The sequence below is a fragment of the Mesoplodon mirus genome, assembly GCF_964341445.2.
Source record: "Mesoplodon mirus genome assembly, chromosome: 6".
NCBI lineage: Eukaryota > Metazoa > Chordata > Mammalia > Artiodactyla > Ziphiidae > Mesoplodon > Mesoplodon mirus.
The window spans coordinates 50565808-50582834 of record NC_138982.1 but is presented as its reverse complement, the minus strand read 5'-3'; the positions used below and the strand labels follow the sequence as shown (position 1 = coordinate 50582834).

At 37.5% G+C, this 17027-nt stretch overlaps 1 protein-coding gene across 7 annotated transcripts in view; it reads right to left on the bottom strand.

The window, feature by feature from the left end:
* Positions 1-17027, bottom strand: part of PEX5L (peroxisomal biogenesis factor 5 like) — a gene marked incomplete at its 5' end in the record, with an annotated part of 189064 nt that overhangs the window by 75177 nt on the left and 96860 nt on the right. For 3 of the 7 annotated variants that reach the window (XM_082625593.1, XM_082625592.1, XM_082625594.1), the window contains 3 exons: positions 2819-2915; positions 4463-4586; positions 7480-7674. In XM_082625593.1, the coding sequence (XP_082481719.1) occupies positions 2819-2915; positions 4463-4586; positions 7480-7674 (416 nt within the window). Of the gene's footprint in view, positions 1-2818; positions 2916-4462; positions 4590-7479; positions 7675-17027 lie in introns of all 7 variants that reach the window. The other 4 variants (XM_082625589.1, XM_082625590.1, XM_082625595.1 and 1 more) reach the window with 2 other exon arrangements.

Here is a 17027-nt window from a genome sequence, read left to right as displayed (position 1 = left end):
AGATAATTTATGTTGGCTTGAGGGAGAAGAAGACATTTCCGTGATTTTCCTATGAACCATCTGAGTGACTGGAGCAGTAACAAATTTTGGTCAGCTGAAATTGTTTACTTGAATAGTTTGCAAGTCAGTTTAAGTCAAATTTTTATACCATTTCATCATCTTATTTATATAAAGAGATCAAATATTTAAGAGCAGTATGCTTCTAACAGTAAAAACACTTTTCTGTCTTTTATTACAAGTAGATGAATCAGTCTATTCTCTTGCTGTTCCATTTGAGTGACTTAATATTTTAGATGATTAAATCCCAAATGCATGAAATTTTCCTATTTAACCATAGGCTGGAATTAAAACTAGGAAATTATAAATTTCCTTAGTTTAAGCAAGTCTTGTTAAGTAAACATGCAGTGTTTTTTAAGAAAACAATTTAAGGGATGAATACTTTACAAATAATTGGTAACCTTCTAAAATAATTCACTATGATTTATCTAGACAGAACTATCTCAGGGCATTTTACATTATATTTTGGAGGACAACGTTGGGTATCTCATACAAATTTTCCAAAGCACATTGTGTTTTCTTAAAGGCACACCGGTGGGTAAGTGGAAGGACAATGTGGTGAGATGAAATCAGACAACCAGCGGGTGGGCGGCAGTCACTGGAATAATAAGATAAATGCATTGTGGGTCTCCACGGCAACCGAGGACCCCAGCTGATCCTCCTCACCTTCACCTCCGTGTGGAAGAGCCCACCTGTGCCATGTCTTACCCTGCTGCAGAGACTAGTGTTCTCCTGCTATATTAAATTGTTCCAAGGACTTACCTGGCGGCAGAGAGGTTAAGAATCCGCCTGTCAATGCAGGGGACACGGGTTCGAGCCCTGGTCCGGGAAGATCCCACATGCCGCGGAGCAACTAAGCCCATGTAACACAACTACTGAGCCTGTGCTCCAGAGCCCGCGAACCACAACTACTGAAGCCTGGGCGCCTAAAGCCCATGCTCCGCAACAAGAGAAGCCACCACAACGAGAAGCCCGCGTACCACAACGAAGAGCAGCCCCCGCTCGCCGCAACTAGAGAAGAGCCCGAGTGCAGTAACGAAGACCCAAACAAACAAATAAATAAAATTTAAAAAAATTGTTCCAAGGATTCCAGTTTACGAAATAGTACCAATTATTTAGCTGAGTCTAAATCTCTAATGCACTTATCAAGAAACGTTTCTCTAATAAATGTTATCAATTTGCTTTTTAAAAAGATACATTCAGAATGAACAAAGATGAAGAAAATACATTTTCACGCTACATTTGCAATTCATTAAGCTTCCCAGGGTTATTTGTTCTGGAAGTTAGCTGACTTGTTTTCCGACTGAGTTCTGGGAGCAGTAATGCCCACCTCTCTCTTGTGGAGGGTGAGGTGCATGTGGAGGTGCTGTTAATGGCCTAGGTTTCCAGATGCCTTCCATTTCCTAGCTGCGTCCTCCTGCCCTCTGCTGCTTACTGGTTGTGTGTCGACAATTTTCCTTACTCTCACTGTGCCTTAGTTTCCCCCTCTATAAAATGGGGTTAAAAAATACACTTAGGGCTTCCCTGGTGGTGCAGTGGTTGGGAGTCCGCCTGTCAATGCAGGGGACACGGGTTCGTGCCCCGGTCTGGGAGGATCCCACATGCCGTGGAGCGGCTGGGCCCGTGAGCCATGGCCGCTAAGCCTGTGCGTCCAGAGCCTGTGCTCCGCAACAGGAGAGGCCACAACAGTGAGAGGCCCACGTACCGCAAAAAAAAAACAACAAAAAAACCCACTTAACTCATAGAGTCATTGGTCAGGATCAAGTGAGCTAATTAATATGTATTAGAAGGTTTTCTCATAGCACTCAATAATATTTGCTATTATCATAATTATCCCTTTACTCACTTCAGACAATATATCTTCCCTCTTAGTTTCAATACCTTATCTAGTAAACTCAAGAAAATCTCTCTTGCTCATTTCATCCCACTTATTTCCAACTGGATTGTAGATGCGTGAACGTGGACACATTTCTTAAGAGATCAAGGCTGTACCCTTGCAAAGTGTTTGAGCAAATGAAAACACTGAGGCTGACGGCCCTTCTTGGCCCAGCCAAGGTCACTAGTCACAGGCAAACCAGTTACATTGGAATCGAGGGTCAAGTAGCAGACAGACAGGTCTGGTTCATGCCCTACTTCCACTGGTGATTAGTTGGGTGCCCCCGTAAAAGGATTTTGACTTTACCAAGACTCTTCAAAGACCATTAAAATGAGGCCAATAATAATTCACAGGATTACTTGAGTATTAGATATAATATATGAAAAGCACAAGGTCCGTAATACTTAGAGGGTACTCACAAATGGTAGTTCTTAGTCTTATCATGATTGCTAATACTATAATTATTTATTCCTTAGCAACAAATTTATTTTAATGTGACAGTCAGGATGCTGATGTGTGAGTACCTTGGTCTGTAGGGCAAAGTTGTGAATGACTGCTCAAGATGTAATTTCCTCTTCTTTGTGCCTGTTACATAAATTGTGCTAATACTGGAGTAGAACAGATTTTATATTGGAAAATAACGTAACAGTAAGTGGTAGAACAAGGAAAAAGTGCTAAATACATGGTGAGTTCATTGACACATTTTCCAGCCAAATCTATCTATCTATCATCAGTTATTTTAAGCATTGAGACAGATAGTGAGAAAGCATATGAAATAGAAAATACAGAAAAAATACTTCAGATTTTTCTGGTGAAATTTTAAGTATTTATGACATAAATTATCTATTAGAAAAGATAGGCGCATTGAGGAATTGGTTTTGTTACCTGTGTTTGAGGCACCAATTCCAGCTCTGCAGCCGACTCAGAGTTCAGGGCGCTTTTCCCACCACTCAGTTCTGGCTGAGATCTGTGCTCTGAGGACCTATAAGGGACACATGGAGGAAATTAATGTAAATCAAGAAGCGAATTCACCTAGAAACCCAGTCAAGAAATCTGGTTAATTTGGATCGTTGAGAACCATGGTAACAAAGCTCTCAACAGACTTTTGATGAAAAAGATAACATATATTTCCATTATAATGACCATGTTTGGAATTTAAGTGGCTGCAATGTGTTAGGTGTTATTGTCTCTGACTGATTTAGAATTCAGGTCAGTTATATGCAAAGAGTAAATAAATGCAAAACCAATTTTGTTACAGAGTTCTGCTTCATTAAAAAAGTAATTTTTGGGTGGGGAGGGGAGCTTCTCACAAAGTGTCTCAGTGAGATTTGATCTTTATATAGAATTTGAAATGTCATAATAAATGGAGATGTGTGACGGGCAACCGGAGTCTGAAACATGCTGTCCTTTAGGAAGCTTTAAAAACATGGTAAAATTCAAGTGGCTAGTTTTTCTCATGGGCATCCATGGAATATGCTTAATTAGTGCATTATCTGACAGTGGTGAGTAAGAAAGTCAGAAAGGTTACCTGTGTAGCCAAAAACATTTAATTTAACTATCATTCATGTTGTACATTGAATATACACATATGTAAAAATACACATGCACGTAGGGCTTCCCTGGTGGCGCAGTGGTTGAGAGTCTGCCTGACGATGCAGGGAACACGGGTTCGTGCCCCGGTCCGGGAAGATCCCACATGCCGCGGAGCGGCTGGGCCCGTGAACCATGGCCGCTGAGCCTGCGTGTCCGGAGCCTGTGCTCCACAGTGGGAGAGGCCACAACAGTGAGAGGCCCGCATACCGCAAAAAAAAACAAATCCCAAAAAAACACATGCACGTATTTTGATTGATTGGCTCAGTTACATGTTCAGAAAATTATCAACAAATATTGGACAAATATTGAATATTAAATTATGAATCTACCAAAGTCCTTATTGGCTGAATTTTTGACAATTCAGAATGAAATAGTTTAGTTTTAGAAGCCACAATTATTAACATTAATAGGGGGTTATAAATGGCAGCAAGTATCTGGATTGACTTAATTCTTTGGCTACTTCAGTAGACAAGTATATGACACATAAATGGCTTTTTTTCTTTTTTTAGTTTTCTTTTAAAATATTTTATTTTTAAAATTAAAAAAACTTTATACAATTTTTAAAGGTTACACTCTATTTACAGTTATTACAAAATACTGGCTATTCCCCGTGTAGTACAATACATCCTTGTAGCCTATCTTACACCCAATAGTTTATACTTCCCACTCCCCCATCCCTATACTGCCCCCCCCAACTGATAACTACTAGTTTATTCTCTGTATCTGCACGTCTGCTTCTTTTTTGTTATATCCACTAGTTTGTTATATTTTTTAGATTCCACACATGTGATATCATACAGTATTTGTCTTTCTCTGTCTAATTTATCTTACTTAGCAGAATGCCCTCCAAGTCCACCCATGTTGCTGCAAATGGCAAAGTTCCGTTTTTTTTATGGTTAAGATAAATGACTATTTTCTGATATTAAAATATCTTACCATAAAAGTTCTTTTGATCCAGTTCTAGATGAGCTTGATTTTCTCTCTGCCATGGGATGTCCCTTGTTATTTCGATCTCCATGAAACTTAACATCATCCCATTTTTCCAGTTGTGTTTGAATGTCTACTAAGGAGACAAGAAGGGGGTGAGGGGGGCGGGGGAGAATACGAGGTGCAGAGAGAAGAAGAGAGATTAAGACTGAGAAGTCTTATATAAGTGAACTTTAATTAACTGATACTCTTCTACCCCAAGACCAAAGGCTGCAAGAAAATTAATTAAAACATGTACAGCTAAATAAATATGAGACCTATTAAGAGAAATGGGATTGCTTTTACAGTTAAACAATCAAGTATATTTTTTTACCTGAATTTATTTCAAGAGCGGTGTGCATTCTGAATTTTGTGTATGAGCCCATGGGATCTGGTAAAGAATGAGCATATGCAGTACTATCCTATGGGCCTCCAGCTAAGAGGTGGCGTTGAGGCATTTCTGGCACATTTCTGGAAAGGAATTCTGTTTAAAGAGATGAGCCTTGTTATTAAAAGGAGGTGGGAAGAAACTGGAACACTTTTTACAGGGTTTGTTATAGACTACCTAATTTTTCACCAAAGAAGGGAATTTATAATGGGGATAGAGAGGAAGGAGGCAATGGAGAAAGTTAGCATATGCTAGGACCATTGTCTCCCTGTGGCTTAATTCTTACAAAGAACCTGGCTGGTTCCCTCTCATGAACAGGTGTGTGACTGTGAACAATCCACTTAGACAACCTTATGGGCCAGTTTTTTCGCTTATAAAAAGGTAGGTTTGCAGTCAGTGTCCTCTAAAGTTGTTTAAACTAAGAATTTTTATGACTTCTTCACAAGGCATTTTCTCAAAAGTGGAGAAATGAAAGTATCATTTATGTGTTTATTATATTATATTGTAATGTATTTAACAATATACCCTTATGCATATGTATAAATTTCACTTATTGAAATGGAATAAACCTAGAACACATGGATGATGAGGAAATAATTATAAAATGTTCCTCCAGAGAGACAGGCCTCGAAAAGTGACGTGGCAGAGGAGCGCAGATCCTATGTGTGCAGCCAGTTTGAGCAGCGTGCTGGTTCTCTTCCCTTTCTCTATGAGCTATCCTTGGTGAGCTCATCTACACTCATGACTGTGATGGCTATTCATAGGCTTCTGACTTTCAAATCTCTATTTCCTGCTTGGTTCTTTCCTGAGTTCTAGATTTATACATTTAACAGTCCATTGGACATCTCTACAGAGAAGCTCCACAGTTTCCTCATATATAACAGGTTCAAAACTGAACTCGACAATTTCCATCTTGACATCCCCCCCCGCCACCCCGCCTTCTCCTCTTGTACCCGCATCACAGAGTTTGGCACATTCTATATCTCTTCCTTGCTGGCATGCATATATCTACCCAGTCCACAAGTCTTGTTTTTATTTATTTATTTTTGAACCCGTCTCCCTCTCACTATCCCTTCTGTCACTCTCTTACATGCCTGTATTTTCTCCCTGCCTCCATTCCTTTCTCCACACATCCAAAAGAGAAAAATTTTTCTAAAATAGAATCTGTTGATGTCACTCCTCTGAGTAAAAACCCTTCAACCCTGCTCTCCCCCCAAACTTAACGGCCTGGCATCCAAGAACTCCCATTATCTGACCCCTGGTGACTCTCAGATTTATTTCTCAGTACTCTACCGTTCTTGAATACTGCAGCAGTGCTTGTATTTGCTTGAAAAGGCATCTCTCTGTGTTTGTCTACTTGTGTGTGACTCCCTTTCTCTTCTGCATCAGGAATGCCCTGCCCCTTCCTTTCCACCTCTCTCTGATCCATATTTTTCATCTGGCAAATTCTTACTCAACCTTCAAGACTGCTCACATAGTACCTCCTATAAGGCACCTTCTATAACCCCCTGGCTGGGTGACGGGCTTAACCTGGGCTTTTCTTTATTGCAGCACATAGTACATATTTTATTATAATTATTTTAATCATTTTTCTACCTCTCCACTAGACTGTAAACTTACTAAGGGGCAGAAAGCTTATATTATTTATCTTTGTATTTCCAGCACATAGTATGGAACACAACAGATATTTAGAGAAATGTTTACTGAACAAATGAATAAATTAATTCATGGTCATCTAACATGTATATATCACAGTGCTAAGTGATTTTACATATATGTATATCCCCTTTAACCTTTGTAACTTTATGGATAAGTTACTAATATGCTCATTTTATGGATACTTACCCATCCATGTTTCCCTTGGCTTTCTGAAATAACTGTTACCTTTCTTTCTCTTAAGAAAGGGGAGCTTAATTGACTGGTTCCATGATCTGAGGCTAAGGTCTCCTTTCTCAGGAACATGTACAGTGGAGAGAAGTACCGGCTTTGAAGTTAATTAGAGCTTGGCTCAAATTCCAGCTCTTCCTCATACTAACTGGGATCTTGGGCAAGTTATTTAAATTTGAAAATTTGGTTCCTCATTCATTTCAAAGAGTTGTGATGAATTAACAGGCTAATATATGTAAATCAAGTAGCACAGTTCTGGACATTGTAAGTCATCAGTGAATTGTAGCTGTTATTATTGTATTGGACATATCCCCACACATGTTACATGTTACTGTTCCTTCTGGCTGTTCCCGGACCTTGGGTTAGAGTTTTCTCTTTCTAGACTCTCTTCCCCTATAGACTGAATTCTCCTAGAGAGCAAGATTCGTGTCTTATTTTTATTGTAACTCCAGTGCCTAGTGTGGTACCTGCCATCTATCAGAAACTCAATACACATGGGTTGTATAAATAAACGTATAAATCCACATCAGTTCTGCAAAGTTGAGCTCCTCAACTGCTATTTAATCTAAGCACAAAGAAGTGTGTCCTGTCCAGTTTCCTACATAGAATTAATCTTTTCTACTGCTTTATCCATGGTTTTAATGTCATTTGTAGAACTTCCTTGTTGTATTAAGCACGAGTGAACAGCAGCAGACACAAGCTATTGCCTTACCTAAGTCTAGGGATGCCGTCTCTGCGTTTCGGAGAGCCTGGCCTCTCTGCTCAGCATCCGCACTGATGAGGTCAGGCCCATCAGCCTTTTTCTTGAGGGATGAGGTTTTCGATGAGGCCTCCAACTTCTTGGCTTTGGTTTGGGTTTGAGAGACGGGTTCACTCAGGTCAAGGAGATCTAAACCTGTGGTCAATACTATCAAAGATGGAAGAGGTTAAGAGAAGCTCACTTACTGCTCTGAAATTATTTTTAAAAAATAGGTTTCAGTTGGGTGCAGAAGGATTTTGTGTTTGTAGTGTAGGTTAGAAGAACCAAATTAAGTTAGCTCACCACTGATTTATAAAAATAGTTTGTATTTAGACTGGGAAGCTTGCTGCATGTCCTCCTTTATTTGTCACAGTAGAAATCTGCAGAACAGGACTTAGACCAGCCTCACCAGTGATGAAGGTTTGAACGGAATTAAAATGATAAAATTGAATCTGAGTTCAGGTACTATTTACTTTATGGCTTTGCTTCATTTATAAAGAGGTTTATTTCAGAGTGCAGTTTTTCCAGAGCAGAGTCAATCTATCATTTTCAGAGAGATGCTTGCAAAACAGTGATGAGGAAGATTTGGTAAAGTTTCTGAATGTCTCTGTGCTTTAATTTCAAACTACTAAAGTATCCAGGGTATAAAGGAATGCTGTTAATAATCTTTTATTTAATTAAGCAGTTCAATCAGAAAACGGCTTGCTGTTTGGGCTCACACTAGAGAGATATTTTATAATCCATAGTTAATGAATAGGGTACACGTTAATGCCTTTGGTGCTTAATATGCAAATTTAAATTTCAGTGTAACAAACCATAAAATGGTTACACTTTTACTTCCCAGCAGGTTGATTACACTGTGTTAAATACTCTAATGAAGGCAGAAATAATAATTTGTTCAAATGCAAACTAGGCAAATGAGAATTAAAAAGGCAAGCTCTGTAACCCTTCATTCTTCTCTCTCGTAAGTGCAAGTGTTTGACTAGCTCATTGTGAGAAATGGTCCAGCCCTACCTCTCTTTCAGCCCTGGTACCTGAGGGGCTGGCTTCTGAACTGGCCTGATGGCTTCCTAACCTAGGGTCTCCACCTGGCTAGCTTAGGAAAGCCACTCAAGTGACAGGGACACTCCTTGTGCAAACCCTTCCCAGCACCGTCTACAACTGCAGCACCTCTCCTTCTCCTCTTTGATCTCCCGGCTTGTCTCTTGGTAGGAAATGGATTTTTGTTGACATCTCAACACTCTTCCATCTATTTCCCACTTGCATTCAAGGCAGGGTCAGGGCTTAATTAATTTCACAACCAGGATTTCTTTAGTACTGAACTTTGAGCTCCTCATGAACTAACCATCCTACGGGATTCTTAGGATAGAATCTTTACTCTCAGTAATCTTGCTTTCTGATTTCAGTTACAAATTACAACAGTTGGATGTTAATGGTGAAGTGGAAAGACCTGGCTCTACCACTGCTTAGCTGTGTGACTTGGAGTAAGCTTCTTGACCTCTCTGAGTTTCAGTGTCTTCATCTGAAAAATGCAGAATTAAGTCTGTCCTTTAGGTATGATATGAAGATTAAATTATCTAGTCTGCAAATCAAATGTGTAAAGTGCCAGGCATACTGTAGGTATTCAATAAATGTTATTTCCATTCTTTGGTGGCCAATTTGTGATGCTTTTCTTTCCTTTTCCTTGTTCTTGCTCCTATTTTCCTCACTCCTCTCTGTTTCAGGCAAGAATCAGATCCATACACCGACAGAAAGAGGAAACACCACTGGGAATAAAATGGAGGATGAGACAAGATACTGGTTCTACAGAAGATGCTATGAAGTAAATTTTTCATAAAAAGGCCTGAAAGTGTCATCTCATCTGAGCTTATCTTGTCCCAGTCTTCCTGAGGAGACAGGAACCACTTTCCAATGCAAGATGCTCTGAGCTATGAAGAGTATTTTGTGGCCAGAAAGTACTTGAATGTGGGGGGAAAAGAGTAGCTTTCAGAGCTCAGCTGCCTGGCTTGATGTCTAAAATTTAAATGCAGCAAGCAGCCAAGGTAGGCTAGGATGCCACACATTTCATATCCTTTGAATGTTTAAATAGAAATTTCCAGGCCACTGTTGTGTTGACAGGGGTTCCATAGGCCCACCGTGATTTCCTTATAACAGAAGGAAGGAAGTGGATAACAGTCTCTGGAATGCCATTTATGTCTTTTTACTAATTGCGCAAACAATTAAGAATTAGTCACTTGCTCCTACACTTATTTTAGAAACAAATTACATAGGACTCAGCTTCTTGCATATAGGAATTACATTTGTTACAGAATAATAACTGATGAGTATTAATTTAATTCTATATCTTTCTTACCATTCAGAATAAATGAATTGCTCAAAGACTGAATTGCAAATTCAAACTTGGCTCAGTAACATTTTTTCCCCTCCAAACTGTCCTCAGCACTTCCTGCGTTTGTTCTGAGCTCTCTGTTCCTTTGTTCTTTTCCCAGCAAATGTGAAACAACTGCTTGACACAGACAAAAGGCCCTATTTGTTATAGTTGATGAAGGGGGTGCCTTGGAGGTTGAATGGCAAGCTTGAAGCTGAGAGAGTCCCTGGGAAACACAATTTCAAAAGCATAGAAGGATGTGTTCAGCCTTTCACTTTGTGAAGAAAGACAAATCTCATTTTAGTGTGTGTGTGTGTGTGCGTGTGGTGTGCACTTTAGTTAAGATAAAAATAAAGGGTCTCACTGTTTCATATGGGGTTCGAACATAGCATAGCTTAGCATGGAAGGGGGTGTCTGCTCTACTGATTTTCTTAATCTGATTTTAAAGATTCTCTTAGACACATGAAGGTTTGTGTTCCAGAATTTGTGTTTAAATTAAAATAATCATCTGTTATAGTGGAAGTGAAATTGTGTGTGTACAATTGTGTGAGAGAGACAGAGGGAGAGAGTGAGTGAGAGAGAGGAGAAAAGGAAACAGAGAGTGACTTGAAGATGCTATGCTGTTGGCTTTGGAGATAGAATATGGGGCCACAAACCAAGAAATTCTAGGTTGCCATGGAAAAGGCAAGGAAATGAACTCTCCTTTAGAGCCTCCAGAAGGAATGCAGCCCTCCTGACACCTTGATTTTAGGACAGCTGAGTTCCAGAATTGTAGGATAATAAATTTGTGTTGTTTTAAGCCACTGAATTTGTGGCAATTTGTTACAGCAGCAATAGGAAAATAATACAGCTGGTAGGTCAGTGTCCATAGAGGATTCAAACACAGTCCCATCACCCCCAAGCCTGTGCTCTTCACCATTTCTCTCTAGACTTTATGTGATCTTGGAAGCAATGTGCTGACCCTGTTAATGTGGATTTGATTATTTTTTGTTTAGCTACCAATTATTTGCCAGTTTGGGTAGTCTGAGGCATGATTTAAATAGTTGGCAACCGCAAAAACTTTTTTTTTTTTTGATAACAATTCCACTGGGTGGAATTTCCTAAAGATAGAAGATGTAATATGTTATATAAGTACTTGTTTCTATCACTCTCAAGGACACATGATTGAAGATCACAACCTATTGAACTGGAAGGCTCCCACAGGGCACTGAAGATGTTTATGAATACTAGATTACTTGGGCCCTAGGAGGTGAGGCTGCTTAGAATAGTTAGGATAAGGTAGCACCTATTATGAAGCACTTATTTGATACTTTAATGGTAAGCACAATGCTATTAACACCACTACTGTATAATGAGCCTCAGATTTTCAGTGACTTTCTCTAAAGGAATAAATCTACAAGGAGTGGTCAGAGAGGACAGACCATGGACAGCCTGACTGGGGCAGTCACAGAATGTGCTTCAAGGAGCTGATGGGATCTCTGTTCTGATTTGTAAGCTACTCTGGCATTCCAGAAAACACGGAATTCTTTAATATAATGCTTACAAAGCAAACTCCTTTAGGAAGGATTTTGCTAGAGATATTTGGATTGAGATATTTAGATTGAGATATTTTGCTATCTATTGGATGTCAAATAGATAAACTGGACTTAAATAATTCAACCAACTTTTGCCTTTTTATTGGAATACATAATTAAAGCTACTTCCCAAATTTCTAAGTTCTCTAAAGTGGCATGCCATTGGGTTCATGGCTATTTGGGTTTTATAAAAATGTATTTGGAAAAATTACACTAATTCTGCAGTTAAGATATTTAATTAGGTGGCTGTGATGGCATCATGAACTTTGTTAAGGATATCTTTTCCCTTATATATAGGGGTTTCTTTGATAGGTATACAGGTCCCATACCAAGGAGTGATACTCTTATTTTTTAAATCTTGAAAAATGTTTCTAAAGTAATTGTCCACTTAGTAGCTCAAGATTATGGATAAATTATTTTTAGATTATGTAGATTGATAAATGTAAGCCAAGGACCCCCTATTCTTCTTGCTTTTCAGAAGACTCTTTCCTATACTTTGACATATATTATATTTTTTGGAGATTATAGGACGAGAAGTTATTATTGCAAGTTTTATAGTAATTACTTGTCCTATAACATAAGCAGTATCTTAAAAATATCTATTTTCTAGTTACTGTCAGAGCATTTTTTACATGCATCTGTGTATAATATATATTTACCATTTAAAAATCAAGGATATTAGCAATCTTGGTCTACCTACCATTTAGGGACACAGTTTAAGAGGGTCGAGGAATTAACTGTCTATCTAGATTACAGATGAATAAAAGATAATTTAGGATGTTAATGTCAAAAAAATGGAAAACATCCTTATTTGATCAGCTTGAAGTTATCATCACTGGATGACAAAAGTTAATCTTAATGTAGAAACAAGCAGAAATTAAAAAAAAATTGAAATACTGAAGAACAAAATTACAATTTAGAACTTCTATGAGGTAGAAGATTGGTATGTTCTTTTAGGGTCAGAGAAAAAAAAACTGCATTTGACTGACCTTTGGAAGAGATAACTGCTATATTGTTTACTTTGTGTTGAGTTATATAAGAATTATATTCTTTATATAGTTAAAGAGTTGTCAAGATGGTGGCACACTGGATTTATTTTTTCACTGGAAGAAAATGCCGAGTATAAAAGCCTCTCATCTTAATACAAGGTTCTTCAAATTTCTATTTGATTGACTTGGTACAACTTAAAGCAGGTTCTGCCCCATATTTTACTCCAAGATTGTTTACTATCCATTCCTTAAGTGTAAAGACATACATAATGTTCAATGACTGTCCTGATTTCACAATGTAATTTCATACTATTCTGAAATGATGTTCCATTTAAAATGACTATTAAAAATTTGGACAGAAAATGATAACTATATCTTTTGTCCAGAAACTTTAGTTATAAAATTATTGGACCATGTTAGAATTTTTTCTAAGGTGTTCGTATGCTAAAGTTTCTCCTTTTTAAAAATGTATAATAATGTGAATTATGTTACATATTGAGATATAAATTGTGGGTCTGGAATAATTTTAAAAAAGAACTATAATCCTTAGGGATTAACAAAAATATAGTGTTTCTGCCTTGACATATATATATATATATTTTTTTCTTTTTGACAGAAAAGAAGATAAAAAATATATTTAAAAAGCAACAGTCAAGGTGGTACAAATAAAACAAAGACTAAGATGATTAAATTTAATAATTCCAGTACATATGTTAAAAATTGAGTAAATATTCCAATTATCACAGAAAAATTGTCAGAGTGAATTTTCTTTTTTTTTTTATGGTTTGAGCAAAAATTGCAGTTCTGCAACAATGCTGATTTTATTTGTCAAATTTAAGTTCTCCTAAACACATAGCTCTAGAATGCTCTTCTGTTTAGGTTACATATGGGCACCATATTTAACTGTCCAATTATCTTTTTTTTTTTACATCTTTAGTGGTGTATAATTGCTTTACAGTGGTGTGTTAGTTTCTGCTGTATAACAAAGTAAATCAGCTATACATATACATATATCCCCATATCTCCTCCCTCTTGCGTCTCTCTCCCACCCATCTAAGTGGACACAAAGCACTGAGCTGATCTCCCTGGGCTATGTGGCTGCTTCTCACTAGCTATCTATTTTACATTTGGTAGTGTATATATGACCATGCCACTCTCTCACTTCATCCCAGCTTACCCTTCCCCCTTGCTGTGTCCTCAAGTCCATTCTCTATGTCTGAGTCTTTATTCCTGTCCAGCCCCTAAGTTCTTCAGAACCATTTTTTATTTATATATTTTTTAGATTACATATATATGTGTTAGCATACAGTATTTTTCTCTTTCTGACTTACTTCACTCTGTGTGACAGTCTCTAGGTCCATCCACCTCACTACAAATAACTCAATTTCGTTTCTTTTTATGGCTGAGTAATATTCCACTGTATATATGTGCCACATATTCTTTATCCGTTCATCTGTTGATGGACACTTAGGTTGCTCGCATGTCCTGGCTATTGTAAATGGAGCTGCAATGAACATTGTGGTACATGACTCTTTTTGAAGTATGGTTTTCTCAGGGTATATGCCCAGTAGTGGGATTGCTGGGTCATATGGTAGTTCTATTTTTGGTTTTTTAAGGAACCTCCATACTGTCCTCCATAGTGGCTGTATCAATTTACATTCCTACCAACAGTGCAAGAGGGTTCCCTTTTCTCCATACCCTCTCCAGCATTTATTGTTTGTAGATTTTTTGATGATGGCCATTCTGATTGGTGTGAGGTGATACCTCATTGTAGTTTTCATTTGCATTTCTCTAATGATTAGTGATGTTGAGCATTTTTTCATGTGTTTGTTGGCAATCTGTATATCTTCTTTGGAGAAATGTCTATTTAGGTCTTCTGCCCATTTTTGGATTGGGTTGTTTGTTTTTTGGATATTGAGCTGCATGAGCTGCTTGTATGTTTTGGAGGTTAATCCTTTGTCAGTTTCTTCATTTGCAAATATTTTCTCCCATCCTGAGGGTTGTTTTTTGTCTTGTTTATGGTTTCTTTTGCTGTGCAAAAGCTTTTGTTTCATTAGTTCCCATTAGTTTATTTTTATTTCCATTTCTCTAGGAGGTGGGTCAAAAAGGATCTTGCTTTGATTTATGTCATAGAGTGCTCTGCCTATGTATTCCTCTAAGAGTTTTATAGTGTGTGGACTTACACTTAGGTCATTAATACATTTTGAGTTTATTTTTGTGTATGGTGTTAGGGAGTGTTCTAGTTTCATTCTTTTACATGTAGCTGTCCAGTTTTCCCAGCACCACTTACCGAAGAGGCTGTCTTTTCTCCATTGTATATTCTTGCCTCCTTTATCAAAAATAAGTTGACCATATGTGTGTGGGTTTATCTCTGGGCTTTTTATCCTGTTCCATTAATCTATATTTCTTTTTTTGTGCCAGTACCATACTGTCTTGATTACGGTAGCTTTGTAGTATAGTCTGAAGTCCAGGAGCCTGATTCCTCCAGCTCCATTTTTCTTTTTCAAGATTGCTTTGGCTATTTGGGGTCTTTTGTGTTTCCATACAAATTGTGAAATTTTTGTTCTAGTTCTGTGAAAAAATGCTATCGGTAGTTTGATAGGGATTGTAATGAATCTATAGATTGCTTTGGGTAGTATAGTCATTTTCACAATGTTGATTCTTCCAAGAACATGGTATAACTCCCCACCTGTCTGTATCATCTTTAATTTCTTTCATCAGTGTCTTATAGTTTTCTGCATACAGGTCTTTTGACTCCCTAGGTAGGTTTATTCCTAGTTATTTTATTCTTTTTGTCGCAATGGTAAATGGGAGTTTTCCTTAATTTCTCTTTCAGATTTATCATCATTAGTGTATAGGAATGCAGGAGATTTCTGTGCATTAATTTTGTATCCAGCTACTTTATCAAATTCATTGATTAGCTGTAGTAGTTTTTTGGTAGCATCTTTAGGATTCTCTATGTATAGTACCATGTCATCTACAAACAGTGACAGTTTTACTTCTCCTTTTCTGATTTGGATTCCTTTTATTTCTTTTTCTTATCTGATTGCTGTGGCTAAAACTTCAAAAACTATGTTGAATAATAGCAGCAGAGTGGGCAACCTTGTCTTGTTCCTGATCTTAGCAGAAATGGTTTCCATTTTTCACCAGAGAACGATGTTGGCTGTGGGTTTGTCATATATGGCCTTTATTATGTGAGGTAAGTTCCCTCTATGATCACTTTCTGGAGGATTTTATTTTAAATACGTGTTGAATTTTGTCGAAAGGTATTTCTGCATCAATTGAGATGATCTAGTGATTTTTCTCCTTCAATTTGTTTTATAGTGTATCACATTGATTGATTTGCATATACTGAAGAATCTTTGCATTCCTGGGATAAACCCCACTTGATCATGGTGTATGATCCTTTTAATGTGCTGTTGGATTCTGTTTGCTAGTATTTTGTTGAGGATTTTTGCATCTATGTTCCTCAGTGTTATTGGCCAGTAGCTTTCTTTCTTTGTGACATCTTTGTCTGGTTTTGGTATCAGGGTGATGGTGGCCTTGTAGAATGAGTTTGGGAGTGTTCCTCCCTCTGCTATATTTTAGAAAAGTTTGAGAAGGATAGGTGTTAGCTCTTCTCAAAAGGTTTGATAGAATTCGCCTGTGAAGTCAACTGGTCCCGGGCTTTTGTTTGTTGGAAGATTTTTAATCAGTCTCAAATTCAGTGCTTGTGATTGGTCTGTTTATATTTTCTGTTTCTTCCTGGTTCAGTCTCGGAAGGTTTTACTTTTCTAAGAACTTGTCCATTTCTTCCAGGTTGTCCATTTTATTGGCATAGAGTTGCTGGTAGTAGTGTCTTAGCATGCTTTGTATTTCTGTGGTGTCTGTTGTAACTTCTCCTTTTTCATTTCTAATTTCACTGATTTGAGTCCTCTCCCTCTTTTTCTTGATGAGTCTGGCTAATAGCTTATTAATATTGTGTATCTTCTCAAAGAACCAGATTTTAATTTTATTGATCTTTGCTATCATTTCCTTCATTTCTTTTTCATTTATTTCTGATCTGATCTTTATAATTTCTTTCCTTCTGCTAATGTTGGGGTTTTTTAGTCTTCTTTCTCTAATTGCTTTAGGTGTAAGGTTAGCTTGTTTATTTGAGATGTTTCTTGTTTCTTGAGGTAGGATTGTACTGCTATAAATTTCCCTCTTAGAATGCTTTTGCTGCATCCCATTGGTTTTGTGTCGTCCTATTTTCATTGTCATTCGTTTCTAGGTATTTTTTGATTTCTTCAGTGATCTCTTGGTTATTAAGTAGTATATTGTTTAGCCTCCATGTGTTTGTATTTTTTACAGATTTTTTCCTGTAATTGATATCTAGTCTCAGAGCATTGTGGTCAGAAAAGATACTTGATACGATTTCAATTTTCTTAAATTTACCAAGGCATTATTTGTGACCCATGATATCATCTATCCTGGAGAATGTTCCATGAGCACTTGAGATGAAAGTGTATTCTCGTTTTTGGATGGAATGTCCTATAAATATCAATTAAGTCCATCTTGTTTAATGTATCATTTAAAGCTTGTGTTTCCTTATTTATTTTCATTTTGGAT